At 31.2% G+C, this 25692-nt stretch overlaps 1 protein-coding gene across 5 annotated transcripts in view; it reads right to left on the bottom strand.

Moving 5' to 3' along the window:
• Positions 1 to 3106: 3106 nt before the first annotated feature.
• The window catches only part of LOC143069177 (uncharacterized), a 34839-nt gene continuing 12253 nt past the window's right edge, over positions 3107 to 25692 (bottom strand). Inside the window, exons 14-28 of one of the 5 annotated variants that reach the window (XM_076243680.1) lie at positions 25131 to 25241; positions 24640 to 24660; positions 23391 to 23462; positions 22664 to 22780; positions 19881 to 19943; positions 17562 to 17697; positions 15505 to 15636; positions 14780 to 14918; positions 11666 to 11745; positions 9935 to 10087; positions 9270 to 9372; positions 8567 to 8610; positions 7652 to 7814; positions 6441 to 6464; positions 3107 to 3429 (exon numbers count right to left, since the gene is read on the bottom strand). In XM_076243680.1, coding sequence (XP_076099795.1) covers positions 3164 to 3429; positions 6441 to 6464; positions 7652 to 7814; positions 8567 to 8610; positions 9270 to 9372; positions 9935 to 10087; positions 11666 to 11745; positions 14780 to 14918; positions 15505 to 15636; positions 17562 to 17697; positions 19881 to 19943; positions 22664 to 22780; positions 23391 to 23462; positions 24640 to 24660; positions 25131 to 25241 — 1624 coding nt within the window. In that variant the 3' untranslated portion in view covers positions 3107 to 3163. Of the gene's footprint in view, positions 3430 to 6440; positions 6465 to 7651; positions 7815 to 8566; positions 8611 to 9269; positions 9373 to 9934; positions 10088 to 11665; positions 11746 to 14779; positions 14919 to 15504; positions 15637 to 17561; positions 17698 to 19880; positions 19944 to 22663; positions 22781 to 23390; positions 23463 to 24639; positions 24682 to 25130; positions 25242 to 25692 lie in introns of all 5 variants that reach the window. The other 4 variants (XM_076243681.1, XM_076243682.1, XM_076243683.1 and 1 more) reach the window with 4 other exon arrangements.

Raw genomic sequence — 25692 nt, forward strand, 5'->3', positions numbered from 1 at the left:
CCTGTGTTTATGTTATATTTAGAACATGATAAAAGTATTTTATTTATAGCTTGGTTGCTTGAAATGCAAATTGACTTTTAATAAGCCCATTAGGCATACAGTTTTAAGACAGTATCTTCTTTGTTTAATCAGCTCCACCTTATAATTTCAACTCTGAGCTTTGAAACTGCTCAATCTGATTGAAAAAACGATTCTGTGCCCAAGATTTGCTTACTAGGATCTGACAATACTCAGTGATGTTGATGTCCAGTGAGTGATCCAGGGGAGGGTTTCGGTGGTTGGAACCCTCCTTTTTTAGATGTTAATGCATTTGAATTGGGACATATGGTTGGAATATCTCCTTTCTTCTGGGTTTGTAAACCCCCTTTAAAAGGGCTGATTCCGCCCTTGACATCCCGCCCATCTATTGATTGCAGATGTCAATCTTAATTACAATGCTTAGGCAAATATTTATACAAACAAAGCAAGCAAACCAACCAAATTTTTAACTTGGTAGCATTAGGATAACAGCTTTAAGTGTTGACAACGCATTTCTTGTATGGCCTTCATAAGTTCAATTCAGATACCAGTAAACAGAACTAGAGGCTCTCAAGAGCCTGTGTCGCTCACCTTGGTTTATGTGCATATTAAACAATGAACACAGATGAATTCATGACAAAATTGTGCTTTGGTGATGGTGATGTGTTTGTAGATCTTACTTCACTGATCATTCTTGTTGCTACAATTATCTGTATCTTTAGAGAACTTTGCCCAGTAATTACAGTGAAAAATATTTTCTAAAACTTTACAAAAATTGTTAAAAATTGACTATAAAGGGCAATAACTCCTTAAGGCGTCAATTGACAATTTTGGTCATGTTGACTTATTTGTAGATTTTATTATGCTGAACATTATTGCTGTTTACAGTTTATCTCTATCTAAAATAATATTCAAGATAATAAGCAAAAACTGCAAAATTTCTTTAAAATTACTAATTTGGGGGCAGCAACCCAACAACGGGTTGTCTGATATGTCTGAAAATTTCAGGGCAGATAGATCTTGATCTAATAAACAATTTTACCCCATGTCAGATTTGCTCTAAATGCTTTGGTTTCAGAGTTATAAGCCAAAATGTACATTTTACCCCTATGTTCTATTTTTAGCCATGGTGGCCATCTTGGTTGGTTGGCTGGATCACGCCACACAATTTTTAAAACTAGATACCCCAATGATGATTGTGGCCAAGTTTGGTTAAATTTGGCCCAGTAGTTTCAGAGGAGAAGATTTTTGTAAAAGTTTACAGACGACAGACGCCAAGTGATAAGAAAAGCTCACTTGACCTTTCAGGTCAGGTGAGCTAAAAAACATCTTACTTCCAATACAGCTAATGTAGGAGTTACAAAGATGAAACCGCAATACAAACAAGCATTCTGTTAGTATTGCCTGGCAATACATAGTCACCTAAAATTCATTGTTCTGGAACAAAATGCTAATCACATAGAAAAAATTGTGTAAAACTGATTTGCTGGATTGATGGATTAACAGACAGCCAGAGTGCAAGCCTTAAGTCCCCTTCAACTTTGTCGGTAATGGAATTACAATCAATAGACATCTTGTGGTAACCTTTGCTCAAGAAAGTTGCAACCATTTAGTACAATAACATACAGTAAATTCAGAAATTACTGTGAGGTTATTATTTATGTGAATAATCAACTGGGTAACTGTCCCAATAATTAGAACTAGCATTCTGATATCTGTTTCATATATCTGTGTTGATATCTGTTTCATATATCGGTGTTGATATCTGTTTCATATATCGGTGTTGATAACTGTTTCATATATCTGTGTTGATATCTGTTTCATATATCTGTGTTGATATCTGTTTCATATATCTGTGTTGATATCTGTTTCATATATCTGTGTTGATATCTGTTTCATATATCTGTGTTGATATCTCAAAAATCAATCTCACATTTTTGTCCATTCATTAATACTTGCAATAATAAATACACTATAATTTCTGAATTTACAGTAACTTTTAACACTAGATACCAGGAAAATACTATTGCTCACAAATAATGCAACATTATATGACCCTCATAATGGATTTCTGAATAGGTTGAATGATATGAAATTAACTAAAAATATAAACAAATTTATTTCATATAAATAACAAACAATATACAAAAGAAAATATCACTTTGTTGCTTCATTGTCTTTTACATCTGATATTGTCACAACTTTCCCTGAAGCCACAGTAGGCGGCCGAGAATATTTGTCCTGAACATTAGGTGTAACCATTAAATACGCTCTTCTTGATCTGCAAAAGCTTCTAATGCACTAAATCATCCTTCACTCGTCCAACCAAATTTTTAACTTGGTAGCATTAGCGATAACAGCTTTAAGTGTTGACAATGCATTTCTTGTATGGCCTTCATAAGTTCAATTCAGATAACAGTAAACAGAAAAAACATCTTACTTCCAATTCAGTCAATGTAGGAGTTCAATTCAGATAACAGTAAACAGAAAAAACATCTTACTTCCAATACAGTCAATGTAGGAGTTACAAAGATGAAACAGCAATACAAACAAGCATTCTGTTAGTATTGCCTGGCAATACATAGTCACCTAAAATTCATTGTTCTGGAACAAAATGCTAATCACAAAGAAAAAATTGTGGAAAACTGATTTGCTGGATTGATGGATTAACAGACAGCCAGAGTGCAAGCCTTAAGTCCCCTTCAACTTTGTCGGTAATGGAATTACAATCAATAGACATCTTGTGGTAACCTTTGCTCAAGAAAGTTGCAACCATTTAGTACAATAACATACAGTAAATTCAGAAATTACTGTGAGGTTATTATTTATGTGAATAATCAACTGGGTCCCAATAATTAGAACTAGCATTCTGAAATCTGTTTCATATATCTGTGTTGATATCTCAAAAAGCAATCTCACATTTTTGTCCATTCATTAATACTTGCAATAATAAATACAATATAATTTCTGAATTTACAGTAACTTTTAACACTAGATACCAGGAAAATACTTCTGCTCACAAATAATGCAACATTTTATGACCCTCTGATAATGGATTTCTGAATAGGTTGAATGATATGAAATTAACTAAAAATATAAACAAATTTATTTCATATAAATAACAAACAATATAAATAAGAAAATATCACTTTGTAGCTTCATTATCTTTTACATCTGATATTGTCACAACTTTCCCTGAAGCCACAGTAGGCGGCCGAGAATATTTGTCCTGAACATTAGGTGTAACCATTAAATCACGTTCTTCTTGATCTGCACGAGCTTCTAATGCACTAAATCGTCCTTCACTCGTCTCTGGTCGCTTACTTAGATGATCTAGTGGGTCACGGCGACTTGTTCTACTAACTGACCTTGACCCTGTGTTATGTGGATGTCTGCTTCCTACAGGAGTATCTGAAAAAGTTTAAGAATAATTTGTGAATTTTATATATGCAGTTTCACTATTGAAAATAAATAATGTAATTTTTCAATCAAATTTAACTTTTAAAAAATCCTGAAAGAAAAAACACAACACTATCATATTTGCTGAAATCACAAATTTCACCTGATTTGTCATAGTTGTACTGAAAAAAGACTTCATATACAAACTTCTAAAATGCATTTCCATCAATAGAAAAGAAACTATGAAAGTTCAAACTACCTGAACATGGAATAATCCGAATAAGAACTAGCAATTTAATAAACAATTCCATTCTTCAAAATTATGTATGGTTTTCATTTGCCAAAATTTTGGGACATTTGCAATTTGTAGCTTTTTTGTTGATGATTATAAAATTAAGTCAGTCTGTTTCTTTTATGCTTACATGTTCAAATTAAAGATCAATATATAACTAATTATGTATTTTTAGACTAAATTTCCAACATGCGAAAAAATCTGTTCCCCAAAATCAACTGATCAACCCATCAGTATCATTACCATAACAATATAATATCATCAAAATGACAAAGATATAAATATAAAACTATATATTGGCAACTCTCTGTTAACGTCAGAAACTATATTTAATCAGTTGATAAAAAAAATGTTCACATATATCAAACATTTACTATGTAATAGTTCCTGTTATAACCATAAGCTATAATCATGATTCATCTTAAAATCATAACATCTGGCAACTTCAAACATGACATTATATGGAGGTAATGAAAAGATGAAAAATTATCAAATCAGCAAACGTTCTAGCTATATAAAATGAAATCATTTCAACACAAACATTCTTTTAAGGCCTTCTTACTTTATGCATACTCTTGAAATAATATATTTTGCAAAAATCAATCTGTTAATGTTAATAATTCGGGTGAATACTTAAAGTGATAATCACTAATATTACTACAGTCCAGGTGAGCTGGAAGTGAAATTACTAAGATCTTTAGTCCAGGTAAGCTGAAAATAATTTTCCCCAAATAAATGTATTATAAAAGTTATGAACAACCAACATATTTTTGGAAGAGGGCTATTCATATTACAACATTAACAATTTTTATATGTTTTAACAACAATTAACAATAATAAGAGTGGTTGGATATATGTTTTCAACCTAAACAGCAAATGAAACAGCATTAGACAACGTTCTGCGTGATCTGTAGTGACCCTGTTGCAAGGCAAAATTTTCCACCTTCCAAGTACCCTTATGTTCCAGTGGCAGACAAAATTTCCTGCCATTCATTAAGGTCAACCTACATTGTAGAACATTCCTATTGCAGTTATTGCTTATTCGTTCTGAATATGCATGAAATATTTGCCACTGGACATGAAGCAAAAATAATCAATCTTGGACATTCTAACTTGCTTTACAGTAGGTTGAAGAAAAATACGAATAAATCCTACATTCAATTCAGATAAAAATACTAGGTAAGTGATAGACCTTACTAAAACAAAGATTTAATAGACACAGGAAAATATTTGAAAAAGGGTAGGTAAGAAATCATTCTTTAGGTAATAAAAGATGGTTGAAAGGGAAAGGCAAGTTTTACACATGGTATATAATAAGATTGCCTGATGTTGAATACAGATGTAGTTGTTGAAAAAAAATTAAAGCAAAAACCATTCTAGTGTTAACATTTTTCTTACACATTAAATTTCATTAAGAGCTTTTCAAAGAAGGGGGTTAGAACAGTATTTCTCTGGCAAAACAGGAGACTACCTGAATTCCTCATCAGAAACTTGGGTTTCAACACAGGAATTTTTCTTAAAAATATCTCTTGAAGTTTTAACATCAAAGAAAATAAGTTAACACATACATGGTTTTTGATGTAAAAGGAATACCAATGGGAGAATATCAGTAATAGGTTTCAATACCTGTTCATGCTATAAACGTGGAGATTTCTATATTTTGTGAAATATAAGTCTATGTTGTGATTGCCTATTTGTGAAGTTTGGTTCATTCAATGGGGCACTTTTAATGATGCAACTGTATAAAGCAATTGACATGGCAACTACAACAGAACTGGAAAAAACCATGATGTTCGAAAATTATAAATCAAATTCAATTCAATTCAAAGTTTTTGGAGATTGAGATAAACAAGAATGTGTCCACAGTACACGGATGCCCCACTCGCACTATCATTTTCTATGTTTAGTGGACCGTGAAATTGGAATAAATTCTCTAATTTGGCATTAAAATTAGAATAATCTTATCAAAGGGAACATGTATACTAAGTGTCAAGTTGATTGGACTTCTACTTTATCAAAAACTACCTTGACCAAAAACTTTAACCTGAAATTTGCACTATCATTTTCTATGTTCAGTGAACCGTAAAATTGGGGTCAAAACTCTAATTTGGCATTTAAATTAGAAAGATCATATCATAGGGCACATGTATACTAAGTTTCAAGTTGATTGGACTTCAACTTCATCAAAAACTACCTTGACCAAAAACTTTAACCTGAAGCGGGACAGACGGACGAACGAACGAACGGACGAACAGACGAACAGACGGACGAACGGACGCACAGACCAGAAAACATAATGCCCCTCTACTATCGTAGGTGGGGCATAAAAATATTTTTTAAAGCACTTCTATTTGCTAAACTGTTTGCCGTTTGTTCAAAGCTTTTCAATAAAAGTTTGTTTTTCTTAACGAAAAATTGAAACTATCGTGAAGTAAAACATCCTCAATAAAATCATTAAGAACAGTATGATTGAAACAGAATTTAATTGTAAATTTGTCACTATATTCTTCTTTGAAATGTTTTACTATTGTTACATAAATAGTTCTTAAAGTCATAACAATAAGGAGATAATATGGCCAATGAGACAGCGATCCACCAGATACCAAATGAAGGGGAAGTGGGCAAGTGTTAGCATTCTTATTTTTAAATTTTTTTCTTTTACAGAAAAATTCCCAAACATCATGGCTTTTACTTCTGAACAATATCAACACAGTGAAATCGTAACCAATACCTTTTAAAGTAACTTTTTTCTTTCCTAAAAAAATGAAAATCTATAAAATTACTACGGGTGTCTAGTACTTACTATACAATGATGCTGAAATAAAGTCACATGCAAATAAACCAAACAGAATATTAAACTGTAATGTCTCCATACTCCATAAAATCAGCTTTGATTCATTTAATTTTGAAAGGAAAAGAGGTTTATTTGGGTCAAAACTAGGAAAAACAGGTTTTCAGCTCTTTAATGATTAAAAAAACCCTGAAAAAATGAAATTCAGAGTCGGGAGGGGTGTTGTGACACTCACCATCTTATGTTAGAGATTGAAGTTTGTAGTGAAATATCATTTATCTATCATAAAAAAAATCTAAAAATGGGACTTTTAATGATTTTCTTTTTTTTTTCATCTGAAAAATAGGTCATAGTGACCAAACCTTTACTGAAATTATTGTGCAAGCAAAGCAACACTAACATAGATTCTTGAGACATAAAACCCAATAAAAATTTTATAAAAGTCTTTTCTGAAATATAGGTCAAAGTGAACCAAAAGTTATTGATCAAAATAATACAGAACTGTATAAAAGAATTATACTGATTGAAAAACAATAATTTTCTGAAAAATTCACTTTTACACAAAACATAACCAAATCCTGAGGTATATAGAGTACTGTCATTAAATTGATAGATAAAATAAAACATGAACAGAAGATATATTTTCAAAGCATTAACTATACAATTAAAATAAACACGGTTGTGAAATAACACCACTGCAAACAGTTTTTGAAGTACAACATTCAAATGAAACTGGTTGTGCAAATGTAGGATCATAATAAAATGAGTGCTAAATTCACCTATTAAATTTTTAAGGCAGTAAAATTTGAAATTAATGTTTCTTTTTTTCATGTGTAGTATTCTCTTTATATAAAAATTACAATATTTTCCACTTAATTAACTTAATACACATGTTTCTTTGAACTTTTCAGTATTTCATATCTTCTAACATTTATCTCTTGTCTTATGTCAAAACCTGTTAAGATAATTTAAATCAATATAAAGTAAAAACAATATATATATAAACTCTTGATATATTTAATCTTAATATCAAATATTAGAATGCAATGAAGTGTTAAAAACATCTATAAAAAAAATCACTTCTGACAACTAGTGGCCTACAAATATAGTCCGTTTGACTTCTATAAATCTTCAGAAAATTTATACCATACCTTTTGGTCTACGAGTTGACAAGTTGTCAAGGAAGCCACCTAACATAAGCAGTTCATCTTCTAGTCTGGAACTTATCTCTGTGATTTTGTCCCTTCTCTCATCTGTCCTTCCAAGAATTTCACCAAACAGTGCCAAAACTTCCTGATCCTTTTCTGCAAAATTCTGAATTTAAAAATAATACAATGTACCATTTAAAATTCTTGAAGCCATGATGAAGATCGTTCTAGCATTTGTGCATTTTCATGCTGAAATCAACACTTAGTGTTCCAGTAAGGGCTATCTCATTCAGATCTCATTATAATGAATGTAAGAGAGTGGGATTCAGGTTGTTTTATTTTTGGATATGGATTATAGTTAATTTGTAGTTGTATAAAATTGAGAAAAGAAATGGGGGAATGTGTCAAAGCGACAACAACCCGATCATAGAGCAGACAACAGCCGAAAAGAAATAGATGTATGTTCATTTGATGTATGCAAAATACTCATAGAGGGCTGTGGGCAGTTTGGTGAGGTCCCTTCCAACAATGCCACATCCTATTAAATTGAATATCCTATATACATGTATAAACTTTTATAACCGACCATGCATAGTAACACTACTGTTGACATGTGGCTGCTTAATATTCTATTACTTTTCTATTTTTATAGCATGACAGTTAGCCATTTCTTTTAAGATGTTTCACATACATTTTGAGTGTCTTAAAAGCATGCCATAATGTGCTATGCTCATTGTCAGTGTGTCTTTAGATTTTCGCCTTCTTTCATACTGATCTTTGGTAGATTACTGCTTCGTTAAAAACTACAACTTAGCTTGTTATTTTTTACTTGTTTTACCCCAATTCTAATATGTAAATACCAAATTTTTAGCTTAGCATAAGCCGAAATTTCACTCAAACTACAACTTCTCAGCTCACCTCTTGAATCTGATTATCCACATCCCAGCTCTCCACTAGATGACCTAAAAATGGAAATATTTTGTTAGTTTTTTTTAGATGCTTGTCACTTCAACATCAAAAGAACAGTCAGTATTATCTATCAAAAAACATAACTGACCTATAACTATATTAACATATTTCATATGGTCCCTTCAGGTTCCCTATTTTGCATCAATAGATTTTACAAAAGAAGCTTCAAAATCTATATATGATATATATGTCTAAAAATATCATAAGTACAAGTAAATAAGCAAGTAAACGAAAGTAATCAGAATCATATTAAATCACAAGGTGGTGAAGGAATCCCCTATTAAATGGTTTAAAAGTCTCCATAATTCAGATAATTTGGTTGCTTCATTTGAATTGTATCACATTTTGTCATGTCAGGGTCCTTCTCAGTATGAGTTGTGAATTTCATTGAAGGCAGTACACTGAATTGTTAGTGAATACATCCATGTACTTTTGGTAAATAGTTGTCTCATTGGCAATCATACCACATCTCTTTACATCTAAATTATCTCAGCAAGGGGTCAAAGCCAAGATAAGGAAAAAAATTGATAAACATGCAAACTGGCTGATAGAGGAAATATGGTATTTATCTATGACAAGGAAGTGAAAAAGAATAAGAAATGAATTTCCCTCAAATCTTTTTCTCTAAAACTTGAAAATTGTTATCAAATACCTTTAGATTCTTGTAACTGTAATCCCAACATATTCTTGATCTTTTCATTGTCAATCATCTGTTGGTGAATATCTGTTATCTCCTTTCTCAAATAATCACATCCCTATGTATTGAAAAGAATAACATGCAAGTATATTAAAAAAATTAGCATCCAACAGTTAACTGGGAATTCCTTATTAATCATGGAATACCAGTTTTCATGTGTACAGTCAAACTGTCAAACCAAGAATTATAAAAGAAACGAGTTCCAATTTACCATGCATTCACATATTTTATCTATCCAAGGGCAATAACTAAAACAAAATCCCTTTTTTCATTCTTTTTAACTTTTTATAAATATCTTTAGAGAATTAAATGAATGATTGAGGGCAAATACAATGCAATTTCCAATAAAATTAATATTTCAAGTGGCATCTTTTTAAAATATTTGATCGGCACTGATTTTCGAACTTGTCTGAGATATTGCTTATATAAACCTCTGATATGTTTCATAAAAATCTGGCAAGAAATGTACACACTTTTACAAGATTGCTTATAATGCAATTTTCACAAGTAAATAATATTTTCAAGGCATAACCAGCAATTTAAACATGTCTTCCCTTGGTACCTTAAAAGTTTTAAAAGAACACCTCTTACAATAGATCAATTTGGTATGCCCTTATTACCTCTTCAAATTTATGATTCTCTTCCAAGACAGATCTCAATTTACAACCAGCAATGTAAATATCTTTTTCAAGTTTCTGTCGATCTTCACCATGTCTTTTAAGCTGAAATATGGCTTCATCTCTTTTCTTTTTTAAATCTTTTTTAAGTTTCTCCTGGAAATAAATAAATCACTAGTCCAGTTTTAGGAAAATATGATTAGGATAAATGGTACAATTTATGTATTGACCAATTTTCTTGGTTATTTCTATTAAAATTTATGGCTGTTTAAATTCCAGTGGCAGCTATTACATGCATATTCAGGATGAGAGCATGTTGACTGGATATTATTATGAAGCCTTCTTTGGACTTGATTGACACATTGAGCAGGATTTTTAACATGCCTACCAGTCTTGGCAGATAAGCAGCAAATACTAATTTTGAAGACTTTGGATTGACCTCGCAGGGTAAAACCAATGACCACCTACACTAGTGGCAAATATTCTAACATTAAATTAATTTGTAACAACAGCCTTTTCTGAAAATTGTTAGCTATCAAGATTTTAATGAGTCTGAATCACTCACCTTTTATCTATGCATAATACTAATTCAAAATCTGAATATAAGTAAAATAAAACTTAGAAAATATAAAAGCATTATGTTAATTAATTATTATAGACAAATATGCATCTTAAATTTTGTAAATCTACTCTAGGGATAAGAAAAAATGCATCCAATTTAGGAGCAAGAGTTGAATTAGGAAGATTGCCTATAGAATGTTTTATTAAAACACAAACCCTTTTATATTTAGCTAGACTATATAATAATAATATTAATCCATTGTTAAAGGAAGCTTTTTCTCTAGCACAGTCTCTAGATTTGACAGGAACTTACTCATGGTATACATATGCTAAAAATATTGTTAAAGAGACTAACGTCGACCTTAATATTCTTTCTACTTGTAAGGACATAAAAGATGTAAATAAAATAAAAAACGATATAAAGTTAAAAATGAAAAATAGATATGAAGATTTAATTCAAAATAAATTTCAAAACATCGATGATAAAAGTAAATTTTTTCTCTATAAAAAACTTAAAAAAGATTACAAACTAGAATATTATTCAAATACATCTAATTTTCAGATAAGGAGATTAATCACTAAATTTAGAATAAGTGATCACTCCCTCTTGATTGAAAAGGGGAGATATTTTAAAATCCCAAGAGAGGAACGTCTTTGCAATAAATGTAAAATACTAGAGGATGAGAAACATTTTTTACTATATTGTGAGTATAATAAAACTCTAAGAAATGACTTTTTTCATCACATATGTACAGAAAATAATAACTTTAATAATTTCAATGAAGAAGAAAAAATTCATTATTTACTAAATCCATCATCGCCTTTACAAACAAATAAGTTAGGATCCTTCTTGAAAAAGTCATTAGAACTGAGGGCAGGGGACTCTTAACAACTTGTTTGTTGTTATAAATTTTAATGCTGTTGATATTTTGTATGTTTAATATGTATGTATATATGTTTCTTGTGTTTATTGTATTAATATATGTTGGTCACAAACTGTAAAGTTTATATGACAATAAAATATTTGATTTTGATTTGATTTGTTAAAATAACCAATATCAAAATAATGTCATCAGTTTTTTCATTCAATCAACCCTACAGGTATGTTTTAATTTCTGCTTTTAAACATTTACCCAGAATTCATTGGATTCTGAAACTTTGAAGTGACCTTACCCTTGGTTCTGTCATTTGTTGTTTTTTCATTGTATCTTTGTGGATGCTGTCTTCTAACTGAGATTTTTTCTGTCTCATCTCTGTAATAATCATTTACATGCATACAAAAAATTCCAATTTTATAAAAAGTATATAAATATTCAATTTGTTTATTGTTAATACTCCCTAGTTAAATTATATCACTTAACATAATACAAATGAATGTATGTATCATTTTTCTAGCAATTAGTGTTTTCCTGTCTTTGACAAGTTAGTGATTACATATAAAAATGAGAACACCTCAGTTTACTTTTAAGTACATGCCACATGAAGGCAAATTTTGAATCTTGAGGTGTTTTTTTAAATGTTAAAATTTCTGGGGTAAATCTCACATAGTTAGCATGGTTAACATGCAAAGTAATTGTTAAAATTGTTGATTACAACAAAAACCATTAATATATATACATTTTTCAATGAGTTCTTTTAAGAGTTTAGATTTTTATTTTATCATATTCTATAGATAGTTTTCCAATCATGCTGTAATATCTGTTATTCCCATGGTAACAGTTTCAACTTTTGTAAAACCAGAAAATCTAGCAAGGACAGACTATAAACTATTCAACGTTGGTTATAAATCTGCAAAGTAATAATTTTTCATGACCTTCACCAATAACTAACTAACTAGGTTCCTTGTATTTATAAAATCTTGAACTAAAACATCATGTTTGTCTATAAAAAACAGTCATAAAAGAGATAATGTCTTATATCCTCGAATTATGTTTATCCCTGAATAACTTGGCTATGTGACTTATTTGAAGTGAAATTCAATGAAGAAATCAGCCTATTATTGTACATGTAATACATGTAATATATTTTGTACTTTTCTTTTTTTTCTCTTTCTACAAGTTGTTTTAGAATTTCAATATTGCAGCAATCATAATGACCACATTTAACAGACAATATATTACCCCATATCCAAAAATGCCAACATTTATCAGACAATTTGTAACGCCCAACCCAAAAATGACAACATTTATTAGACAATTTGTTACGCCCAACCAAAAAAAAGCCAACATTTATTAGACAATCTGTTATGCCCAACCCAAAAATGCCAACATTTGTCAGACAATTTGATAAGCTCAACCCAAAATGTAAACATTTACCAGAAAATTTAAGCCCAACCAAGAATGGCAACATTTATCAAAATATTATTGCATCCAAACCCACAATGACAACATTAATCAAACAATTGCCTTATCCCACCCCACATTTATCAAACAAATAGTTGTACCCAATCCAGCAAAAACAAACTTTAACAATCATTTTAGATAAGACAAACCAAACTGGAGGCTCTCAAGAGCCTGTCGCTCACCTTTATTTACTGTTGTTTTGGAGGAAAAAAAATCACAATTAACAGTATTAGATACCTTAATAATAATTGAGGCCAAGTTTGGTTTAATATGTCCTAGTAGTTAAATCAAAAGCAGGTCATCCCATTGTAGTCTTTCAGTAGTTATAATTATTTTTGACCATTTAAAATTGTTTAATTTTCCCTTAGACTTCTATATTGAACCCCTATGTTCTATTTTAAGACATGGCGGCCATGTTGGTTGGATGACAAGATCATTGGATACAATATTTCCGATTAAAAATTTGAAGTATGGAAGTTCCAAACCTTGTAGTACAATTTCATTGAGATCCATTCCATACCCTTAAACACAAGTTACTGACTGCATAAAATGCTTGTTTTTGACCCCTTTTTTACTCTTTTTTCTGAACATTTTTAGCAACTACCCCCAAACTCAATCCCAGACCTTCTTTGTAATCTGGAAACTTGTGATACACTTTCAAACAAGTTGTTGTCTGGAAACTACAAAAATGCTGGTTTTTGTCCCCTAATTCCTGAACTGTCGGTACCATTACCCCAAAATCAATCCTAACCTTCCTTTTGTTGTATTGAACCTTCTGACAAAAATTCATGGAGATCCATTCACTTAAACTAAAGGTTTTGTCTAGAAACTTTTAAAATATGTCTTCGGATGACGATGACGAAATGTCAGCATTATACAAACATAATTTTTTTGCAGTGGCATAAGAATAAATGTTGCATCCAATCCTTGAGTGACAACATTTTACAAGCATGTTGCTGCATCCAACCCTATAGTGACAACATTTCACATACAAATTCCTGCATCCAACCCTTTAGTGACAACATTTTACAAACATGTTGCTGCATCCAACCCTTTAGTGACAACATTTTACAAACATGTTGCTGCATCCAACCCTATAGTGACAACATTTTACAAACATGTTGCTGCATCCAACCCTTTAGTGACAACATTTTACAAACATGTTGCTGCATCCAACCCTTTAGTGACAACATTTTACAAACATGTTGCTGCATCCAACCCTTTAGTGACAACATTTTACAAAACATGTTGCTGCATCCAACCCTTTAGTGACAACATTTTACAAAACATGTTGCTGCATCCAACCCTTTAGTGACAACATTTTACAAAACATGTTGCTGCATCCAACCCTTTAGTGACAACATTTTACAAACATGTTGCTGCATCCAGCCCTTTAGTGACAACATTTTACAAACATGTTGCTGCATCCAACCCTTTAGTGACAACATTTTACAAACATGTTGCTGCATCCAACCCTTTAGTGACAACATTTTACAAACATGTTGCTGCATCCAACCTTATAGTGACAACATTTTACAAACATGTTGCTGCATCCAACCCTTTAGTGACAACATTTTACAAAACATGTTGCTACATCCAACCCTATAGTGACAACATTTCACATACAAATTCCTGCATCAATCCCCTATAGTAACAACATTTATCAGAAAAATAGTGGAATACAACCCCATAATGACAATATTTCCCCAACAATTTTTGGGGCCCAATAATACAGTGACAACATTTTCCACACACATTGCAAAGTTAGCAGAATGTTTAATACATAGCTGGTATGTGATACTATAACTATTCCACAGCTGTCGTCTGGGACTTTATCACTGTGGCTCAAATGATACTATAAATAAATCACACACACACACACAACACACTCTACCATCTGAACCTATGTGACGTTTCTATAGAAACAGAGACAGTATCAACATACTAGCTATGCTACGTTTTAGCACATCGTATTCATTAGTGCGATTCTCAAAAAACTTCTCTAGATCTTCGTATGCTGGAGTCTTCTCCTCAATATCATTCTTCCTATCAATAATAGCTCGCTCCATTTCTGCAATTTCTTGCTGAAATATAAAATATATTTTGGAAATGAATAGTAATACCAGATCACAAATTTTAAAAATCTTATCATAAGACTTGAAGAACACTAAATTTACAGATACCCTCCCGTAAAAAGTGTCAGCATTTTCCTCATCCTTAGATATTATTCATTCATTTATTGTCTTGTCATTAAAATTCTTTCAATATGAATTTGAAACTTCACATTTATACCATTCCTCAGGTAATGATCCAACCCAGAATTCTTTAGTTTTTAGGGTTTCTAACATTTTCAAGCGTTTTCAAAATGTGATTGTTGTTGAAAATTGTGTGATGTTGTTATTCATATTTCTAGAATTTTTACAGGATAGGTTTTGCAGATGCATTTTTTTATAGCATTTATTGTGAAAAACATTTCTTGGAATAAAATAAATATGATTTATAATTTCACATTTTTGTCCATAGCTTAACAATCACAATAATAAATGCACACACATTTTTATGATTCTAAAATACATAGAAATCATAGTACCTGTTTTTAAGAAAGACAACTCTTACAAAAAACAAAGAGAGAAGTAACTTTAAAAGAAAATTGAGAATATACTAACTAACCTCATATCTAGCAACTTTATATTTCATAGCATCAAACATGTTTTGGTAGTCATCCTGAGCTTTTGTCAAGTTGCCCTCCAAATCTGTTATTTCTTTTTCATCTTCCTTTAGTTCTTTTTGTAATGATGTTCCCTAAAAATATAGTTTCATAAATAAAATGTCCATTTTATAAAAAATAAAATCTAAGATAAGATTTCATCCATGGCCTTTTAAAATAAACAAATAAATTATGACCATGCTTAAATTTTTTTCGATTAGTCTTAGTCTTACCACTTTTACACAATACCAGTAGGTTTATTTTTTTTTGCAATCTTTTGTAGAACTGTCTCATTTTAGGAGTTTGCACACACTTATGGTAAACATAACAAAAGTTGCTAAATATTTATAATTCATCAAAAAAAAGTACATTAGTACTAGCATTCTAGCAATACAATTTTCAGTAGATTGTCTAATAAAAAGGGGTAGACTAAGGTTGATAATAAGTAACTCAGAATATTTAAAATAAAATTTGATTACAAAAACTGATGATAAAGAATACACAAGAGTGCACACGCTGAAATGTCTCGCCTTCTTTATACTAATCATTGATATTATGTTGATAGTCCTAAGTATAAAGCTAAGCTTTATTACAACTGTCACATAAACTTAACATTAACCAAGATAACTAAACAAAGACCAATGAACCTTGAAAATGAGGTCAAGGTCAGATGAACCATGCCAGGCAGACATGTACAGCTAACAATGCTTCTATACAACATATATAGTTGACCCATTACTTATAGTTTAAGAAAAATAGCCCAAAACACAAAAACTTAACACTGTGCAATGAACCGTGAAAATGAGGTCAAGGTCAAATAAAACCTGGGCGACTGACATAAAGATCATAAAATATTTCCATACACCAAATATAGTTGACCTATGGCATATAGTATTAGATAAAAAGACTAAAACTCAAAAACTAAACTTTGACCACTGAACCATGAAAATGAGGTCAAGGTCACATGACATCTGCCCGCTAGACATGTACACCTTACAATCATTCCATACAATAAATATAGTAGACCTATTGCATATAGTATGAGAAAAACAGACCAAAACACAAAAATTTAACTATAACCACTGAACCACGAAAATGAGGTCAAGGTCAGATGACACATGCCAGTTGGACATGTACACCTTACAGTCCTTCCATACACCGAATATACTAGCCCTATTGCTTATAGTATCTGAGATATGGACTTGACCACCAAAACTTAACCTTGTTCACTGATCCATGAAATGAGGTCGAGGTCAAGTGAAAACTGTCTGACAGACATAAGGACCTTGCAAGGTACGCACATATCCAATATAGTTATCCTATTACTTATAATAAGAGAGAATTCAACATTACAAAAAATTTGAACTTTTTTTCCAAGTGGTCACTGAACCATGAAAATGAGGTCAAGGACATTGGACATGTGACTGACGGAAACTTCGTAACATGAAGCATCTATATACAAAGTATGAAGCATCCAGGTCTTCCACCTTCTAAAATATAAAGCTTTTAAGAAGTGAGCTAACACCGCCGCCGCCGCCGCCGCCGGATCACTATCCCTATGTCGAGCTTTCTGCAACAAAAGTTGCAGGCTCGACAAAAAACTGATGATGAAGAATACAAAAACTGATGATGAAGAAACTTTTTGTTGACAACAACCATAGTTTGGTATAATGCTTTCCATTGATTGCAAGCATGTCACATCCTAACTCAATTATATTTTGACCATTTCCTTAACTTTACAGATGATCTGTAATGGTTTTCTAGGAATTCTTATTATTTAAACGGTAGTTAATTATGAAACATAGAACTTGTTTTAGCATCTCCTTAGATTGAAATCACCATAATTTCCAAGCCAAACGATGGAAGATTTTAACAACCTTGACTGGCTATACATCCCTTGCACTGTCGGTACCATTCCCAAAAAGAGGTGGGTGGCAAGGTGGCAACTTTCCCATCAACATTCTAAAGATTGAAAGAGTGTTGACCTCTGACATGAGTAAGTTCTAGATGTTAAACGTACCTCATTAGTAAGTTCTAAATGTTGAACTTTTCCATCTTGTATCTGAGTATTCATCTGTGTTAGGAATGTATGGTTATCCATCTTCATTTCTTCTATGTCTTTAGATACATTGTTTTTCTGGTTCTGTACATTCATTCTATGAGAAAAATAAAATTCATGGTATTATAACCATGTCATAAACAATGGGGGCACAATGAAACAAATCATGTATAAAATCCACATTCATTAATATCTAAAAGAACATACTGCAACAATTTTATTTTATATCATTCATTTATATCATTCATATTTTGATTTGAATTCAAAAATTTCATTCAGATACATGCCGAATTTACTGATTCTATGATTGCAGGTACATTTACTATCATTACACAAATGTATATGCACTAATATCTTGAAAAACTTTTTAATACTGTACTTTATATTATAGTCAACACAAACAATAAAAGAACGCTATCCCTGAAAAAATTGTTTTAATGATAGATATACATTGTATCTGAACTTATAGGTAACTATTAAACAATAAAAGAAAACTTGATATGCCATTAATAAAAGTTATACAGATGAATAAATATTTTTTTATACATGCAACTGTCGGAAAGGGTAACATCACAAAACTTAAACTGCACTAATAAGAGTTAACTGAAAGATAAAACAAATACTACTGAAAATAAAAAGTATTTTTATTTTTCTTTAAAATATTAATAGCTCAATAAAAACACCATTACATAACTCATCAGTTATTTTCTCTCACACACAAATTAATCCGTTACTGGCATTTTCATCATTATTTTTCAGGGTCTATGTTTTATTTTATGTAACCCTCGATTCAAATAAAACAATGCTGATATAAGAAAAAAATCCACAGGAAGAACTCAAGAAATGTAAGAAAAAGTTTCTAGAATCAAGTATTTTTAACATCTCACCTTTTTGACAGGTTGAAAATTGGTTAGTTCATTGTATATACAAATGTCAATGATTTCTGTTAAAAACCAAACACTACATTTTATTATAGTCCATGTTCATGCAATAATCTACCTTAAAAGGCACTGAAAGTCATTCTGTTACATCAAAAATGTTACATCATATCCATAATCTAATCTTGAAAATTTATCTAAGACCATTCCCTTCTCTTCACAAAATTATTCAGAGTGGTGCATATTCATTTCAGTATTAAAAAACTTTCTTGTGGAGTATCTTTTTTAAGACCATTTATTTAAAACTCATAGGGACCAATGTTTAAATTCTACCATAACAAACCAACTACCTTATGTGAAAAAAATTGAAATATTTTAATAAATTACCATAAATTTTATTGAAATTAAAATACACCTTAAAGGATTGGTAGCAGAGGGTGACACCCCAAGCATCCTTAATTCCAGTCCCAATAAGTGTAACTAGAGGCTCCAAGGAGCCTGTGTCGCTCACATGATATTTTCATTTACAATTGATGCATGAAATAATACAACCGTTATACTTTTGCTCTAGTTTCAGAGAAAAAAGTCAAAAACTGCATTTTTCCACTATGTTCTATTTTTAGCCATGTCAGCCATGTTGGTTTGCAGGCAGGGCACATTTTTAAAAACTTAATACCCTTATGCTTAGGGTAAATTTGTTTTGACTGACAGGGATGGAAACACTAACAAACATTAAACATTATATAAAAACAAATGCATAACTTATAAATTTAAAGTCATTACAATGAGTACTTGCATCAATCAAATTAAACTCTTCCAAAATAGACCAAGGAAAGGGAGGTAACTTTCAATGTGAATGAAAAAGGTGAATGTAAAATATTTAATTCTGAAGTCTTTTATTAATGAATTGAAAGCCATTATCTGCTATGACTCAACATCTTAATCTTAGGTCACTAGGTAACACTATTGCCATTGAGACACCTCTTCACAAGATACCAAATGACACAGAAATTAACCCTATAGGTCTCTTTACGACCTTCAACAGTGACTAAAGCACAATAAAGTCTATTTTTAAATATCTGTCTATGATGATGGATAAAAATTGAAAATTGTAATTAAGAGAAATAAAGAAATATAAGATTAGCACATCTCACACTATTGTAATAGTATTTCAGCATTCAAAACTACAAATCACAAAATAAAAGTTATATATTCTATTCATGCAACAAAATTGCAATTGACAAAAACACTCACATTCTTTATTCATGCAATAAAATATTAAGTAACAATGTTCATTCTCTTTGTTAATGAGCAGTATTTTCGATTATATGCAATGAAAATTCTTATTATTTTTCATCACAACAGCATTTGTTATCCTTGCATGAGCATCATGCTACCTTACCCAAGAGAGTCATATTTCTTCTTCTGTCGATCTTTTTCCTCTGTTCTTTTTTCTAATGCTTGTCTTATTTAATAATAAAATACAAATGAGAATATATACCTTAATTCTTTATTCTGTGTGGTCAAAAACAAACCCCTTTTCAACATGGAAAAATGTCAGCCATTAATCTATTCATTCAAATTAGGACAATTTTCATTTTATGTGAAAAATGTCATATAGCACTTAATATTTAAGAATATAAATTGCAAGTATTAAAAAATTGCATCAAATACTTTGTTTTTATATTTTCACTCCAAATCAGGCTTGCAAATTGCCAATAGTTAGAAGACTGAAGAATACTTTACTCTTTCTTCTATTAAAACTGCACTTTATACACTAGTTAGTTTTCATTTAATATGAGGAAAAAATCATACATTTACATCAGAATGCTTACACTGCACCTAAAAAATCAAGTTTACAAAACACACTCACACTTAATGCACACCGATAATGACAGCTTCAAACCTAGTTCATATTATTTGAGCAAGAGCTATGACATCTTGTTTATCTAAAAGGAAATGTTTGAACCAAAAATACCCAGTTCATAAGATAATGCAAAATCATGAACATACAATGTCTCAGAAATTTTAAATACATGTACTGATCCATAATTTTTTTTTAAAATATTTTCCAGATGGAAGTTGCAGACCAACGATCTAAATAGTGGTGTATTAAATCAAAGTTCCATTGCACAAAATTTAACATCACCGTCAAACACTTGGCAGCTAAAAAAAACACATGTTAGTTTAACACACTTAAAAATTAGCAATTAATCCTGGATTATTTATCACAAATTCCTGACTAGTACACACTATGTAATAAATTATATTAAAATACAAAAGTTATACAGCTAATATTAGGATTTTCAAACATACAATAATTGGAAAACTAGAAAAATATAGATTACCTACAAGCATATATAGATTTATATAGATTTATATATGCATTACTAGTGAACTGGGTATAATATTCAGGCTTTTTCACACATCAGGGGCGTAGCTAGGTAGTCAGTCAACTGTAGGCACCAATCGGCAAGGGGTCTGGGGGCTTATGCCCCCCCCCCCCATCCCCCCCCCCCCCCCCCCCGACGGAAAACGGTTTTTAGCGTTTTAGCAGCAAAGTTTTATGTACAAAAATATTAAATTTACTGGTTATTTTAATCATGATAATTATAATATACATGATGAAAAGTTCAAAGAATTATGAATAATTTACCATGAATTTACTGGTGAATTAAATAAGGCAGTACAATCGGAAATATATATATAAAAAAAAATATTTACAATATGCATTGCCCAGCGTAGATCAGCGTATACCTTTAATTGAGCAGTACACTCTGTTTGGTATTTTTGTATCTATTCTGTTCCGACTGATATACACGTTTAACTTAATAGTACATATTGACAATCCTTCATTAAAAAAAATTAGGCACGTAAACACTGATATTACTATATAATAAAACTATCTTTTTGGCTAGACATCAACCATCAATCTTTCGATTCTTAAACCTTCACCCAAGCCACAAACACATACACACATAGTCGATGCCTAATGCAAAAGTTATATTCTGTTCATACTATCGTAACAAAATTCAAAAAATGCATATGTCTTTATATCCTCTACTGTAAAATCCCTACCTGCTTAGAAATTTGAATAATTGTGCTCATTGCACGCATATATGAGAGTACTCAAAATTACTGGAAGCTAGTTGATTGATTGATTTTTAAACATCCAGTGTCAAATATTTAGGCAAGTTCAGGACAAAAACACAATTTTACAATAATTTAGATACAACAGGGAGCTAGGCCCTGTAATAGGTGTCATTCAGGACGAAGGTCTGGAAATTTGAAAATGCCACGCATTGGAAAATGATGGATTATTGGATATATAGCAGCAGAAATTTTGCCTTTCAGTAGATCAACTACGAACTCCTCAGAGTGGCATTCTCTCTATAACTAGGCATCGGATTTAATGTCCCCATTCTGACCAGACGTGACTGCGCATTTATACATCCTGCACAACCAAACGGACGACCAACCTTGGCAAGGGTTTTATTGAAGGTCGGGTGACGACAAAGTGGAAAGCTAGTTGAAAACTAACAACAACTAATTAAAAAAAATCATGTGTCTAAGTTAAGGTTCATTCAAGTATTTGTTGATAGAAGTGAAATGATCTGAACCAAAGTTCTAGCTTATAGTTTCTATATAAGGTAAAATCATATAATAATATTCAATTCTATCCAACATTCCATTCACTAAGGACGAGAGATTAGTGTACACATGACATTCGATAATTAAAGAGTTTTGACAACTTCATTGGCGTTTATCTACAGATAACCATGATAACGTTGTTTATTATTTTTTTTCAATAAAAAAAAATATTTGTTAAAATTTATGTGTAGGCACGTGCCTAAAGTGCCTAACGGCAGCTACGTCCCTGCACATTATTAGTCTAATGTTATATCCAGGTCCCCTATAGTCTTATATATAATTGTTACATATACATATGAAATTGGGAATATTCACACATATAAGTTCCTTTCTACAGAGCACACACATAATGCCATAATCATCTGTTATGTGTTTAAAAAGCTTGTTCATTTAAAAAAAAATTGTCACCTAGAGCATTATGAAACTGTTATAAGGGTTGGCTCAAGATATAACTGTTATATGTTATAAGCAAATGTCACTGGGGCTTTTTCACAATGTTAGACCAATAAGATATAGCTCTGTCACCGACCTTACCGTGGAGGAGAAGGTGTGGGTGTAAGGGATGGCTCAGAATATAACCTAACAAACTCTTGCTCTTTGTTCTTCTTCTTCTCTGCTATTTGCTTCTCAATAAGTTTTTCAAATGTCTCTCTATGTTATTAGAAAATATGACACACTAACGTGGTTACAAAAATATTACTCCCTTACTGTATAGCAGGTTATTTTTGTGGGTGTAAAATTTGGCAATTTTCATTGAATAAAGTATATGAAATATTTTTGCAGTTATCATTTTGGCAGATTCAAAACTTTTTTAAATACCTTTTCATGTGCACTTTTAAATTGGCCGATTTTTTTTAGTGATTTTGTTTTATCCATGAAAATAAGCGAAAAATTTACACCCTGCGAAAATAACCCAATTTATGGTATTACATTTTCATTCTTGAAATTTTCTGTTATTTTTGTAATTTCTTTTCTGTAGCAAGTCTTGAAGCCAAAGATAATAAGTAAAATGTGCATAGTGAAAAGTGAAGTGCATGCATTTGTAGTAATATAGTAATAGTTATTTATGAAGTGCAAATCTACATGCAGTGCGATTAATAATAAAAAACTTCTAATAATTAAAAAAAGTTTTGCTCTATTACATGCAATGAGATAAAAAAAAACAAAAAAAACACTCAAATTCTTTTTTTTTTTTTTACTGTAAAAACTGCATATATAAGTGCATGCAATTACATGAATCTCAATCTTTCCCTTATATTACCTTTCTTTTCTTTCTTTATTTAGCTGCTCTCTGAATTCTTCTATCTGTTGATTAAGTTGTGCAAGAACTGCCCTAAAAGTAGTGAGTTACAAATGTATAAACACAATGAATGAGTATCACAAATATAAAGAATATGAGTAAAGAGGCACATCTTTCTCTTCATCCTGGTTCTTTAATATAATTAACTATAATGTATTTTAAGAATCAAAACAGGAAATCTTAAAACAGTATCATTGTGTGATACACTAGCTTTACTTACAGTTCTGGATTCTTCAACAATTCATAAAATTGAAAACAGTAAGTAAATTTATTTCAAAATAAGACAACAGGCCTCTTCTAGACAACAGGCCTCTTCTGTGAAGGATTGTAATTTAAAGGAAATAGGTTAATACTGTTGGTTAATTATCATTCATTGGATAGCAATTTTCCCTGTATTTTATGGGTACAGCTGAACCACAAATCAAATGGTCCAAGGAATTACAAATTTTGTACAGGCTTGTTTTTAAAGGCCTTGGCAAAACGAAGACATTTAATATCCATGGAAATGTAGGTTTTATAAATGAATTCACAGTAGATGAAGGAATTCAGCTGCAGAACCACAATTTATGATAATAATGGATAAGTGAATGGTTTGGTCATGCAGAGGGAGGTGTAACATAATTTGGTAAACATTTTCCTTCACACTGCTATGTCTCAGTGAAAACCTGTAAGACAACACATGTCATAACACACAATAAGTGAGACAGAATTCATGCCACAATATTTCAGTGAAGAAAACAAAATCAAGTTACTGTAAGATATTCAAACACTGGACCATGCATTATATAAAGACTGCACAGTTGGAATAAAAAAAAATTAAAGTCATTAAGGGATAAACAATTTTCACATTTTTAATAGTTGATTAACAAAAAGACTACACTGATTTTTATAAACTTATAAACTTATTTTTTTTAGATGTTAAATTATCTCCCTTTGGTATATCTTTTTTTTTCCTTTCAACCTTATGCATGTATTACATCTATGCAATGCTTGATAATTTATTAAACATATTTTCAATTTACTTTTCTTTCTTAAATTTCCATTTATACATACCGGTATCTAAACTTTGAAAAGACAAATTTTAAAAAAGAAAGTGATAGCAAACATTTGCGTTTGATAAAGATTACACTCTTCATTTTTTCTAAATACCCAGCATGCCTCAGTAAATTCACAGTGTAGGGGTATGACAACATCATGCTCTGGGACTTACTCATCCTCTTCTACTCCCTTCCTAATAATATTCAGTGTATTGCTTGTAATGAAAACTCATAAAATAAACATTTAAGAAATAAATAAATACTCTTTTTAACAACACTTCAACTTAATCTGGAAGACCTTCCTGTTTTCATGTGCGCAAATATATTCACTTCATAAATTAAATGATCAACATCTGCCATTTCACTCACATCTAAAAATAAATGTCATCATAGAAATTAATTTTATAGCAAGTCTGACAGTGTTCTCCCCTTAGCCTTTTAGAACCATGGTGATGTGTCAGATGCTATATTGCTAGAACATGAGCTATCTATAATTAATTTCTTATAGAAAGTGTTGAGGATGTGACACTATAGTTTTAATAAATGATATTCCATAATTCCCTGTTTACTAGAATGATATAAGAAAGTTCTAAGGAGAACACTGAGAACCTTTTCTAATCAATACAAGGGAGGTAACTACTAATTTCAAAGGGAAGTAACTTACTTGTGAGATTCAGCTAGACTTTCCATTGTGTCAGCCATTTCTACATTTTCTGCCTGCATTTTACCAACTAGTTCAGCTTTGATACCAAGTTCTCTTTTCTGATCTTGCAAACTATATGAAAAAGAAATTTATTATTTTGTTTGCACTCTAATAATGGCTGGAATTAAAATTTGTTTATGTCTATATTTCTGACAATCAACTGTCTGGGCCTGGAAAGGAGGAGTCTACTGATGAAACAGACATTTTAATCTTTTTGCATTCTAATGATGGTCAGATGATTGATTTGCTTTTGTTGTGGTGTGTTTCTCTGAAAAAAGGAAGACAGTGTGGGTTTCTTAAACCACAGTTATACTACTGAAAAGGGCACATGCTGTGAGTTTGTCAATCCAAGGTCATACTCTGGAAAAAGGCAGATGGGGTGAGTTTGTCAATCCAAGGTCACACTTTGGAAAAGAACAGATGGGGAGAGTTTGTCAATCCAAGGTCATATTCTTGAAACGGGCAGATGGGGGTGAGTTTGTCAATCCACGGTCATACACTGGCAAAGGGCTAATGTTGTGTG

Source organism: Mytilus galloprovincialis, chromosome 3 (assembly GCF_965363235.1).
Source record: "Mytilus galloprovincialis chromosome 3, xbMytGall1.hap1.1, whole genome shotgun sequence".
Classification (NCBI taxonomy): Eukaryota; Metazoa; Mollusca; class Bivalvia; order Mytilida; family Mytilidae; genus Mytilus; species Mytilus galloprovincialis.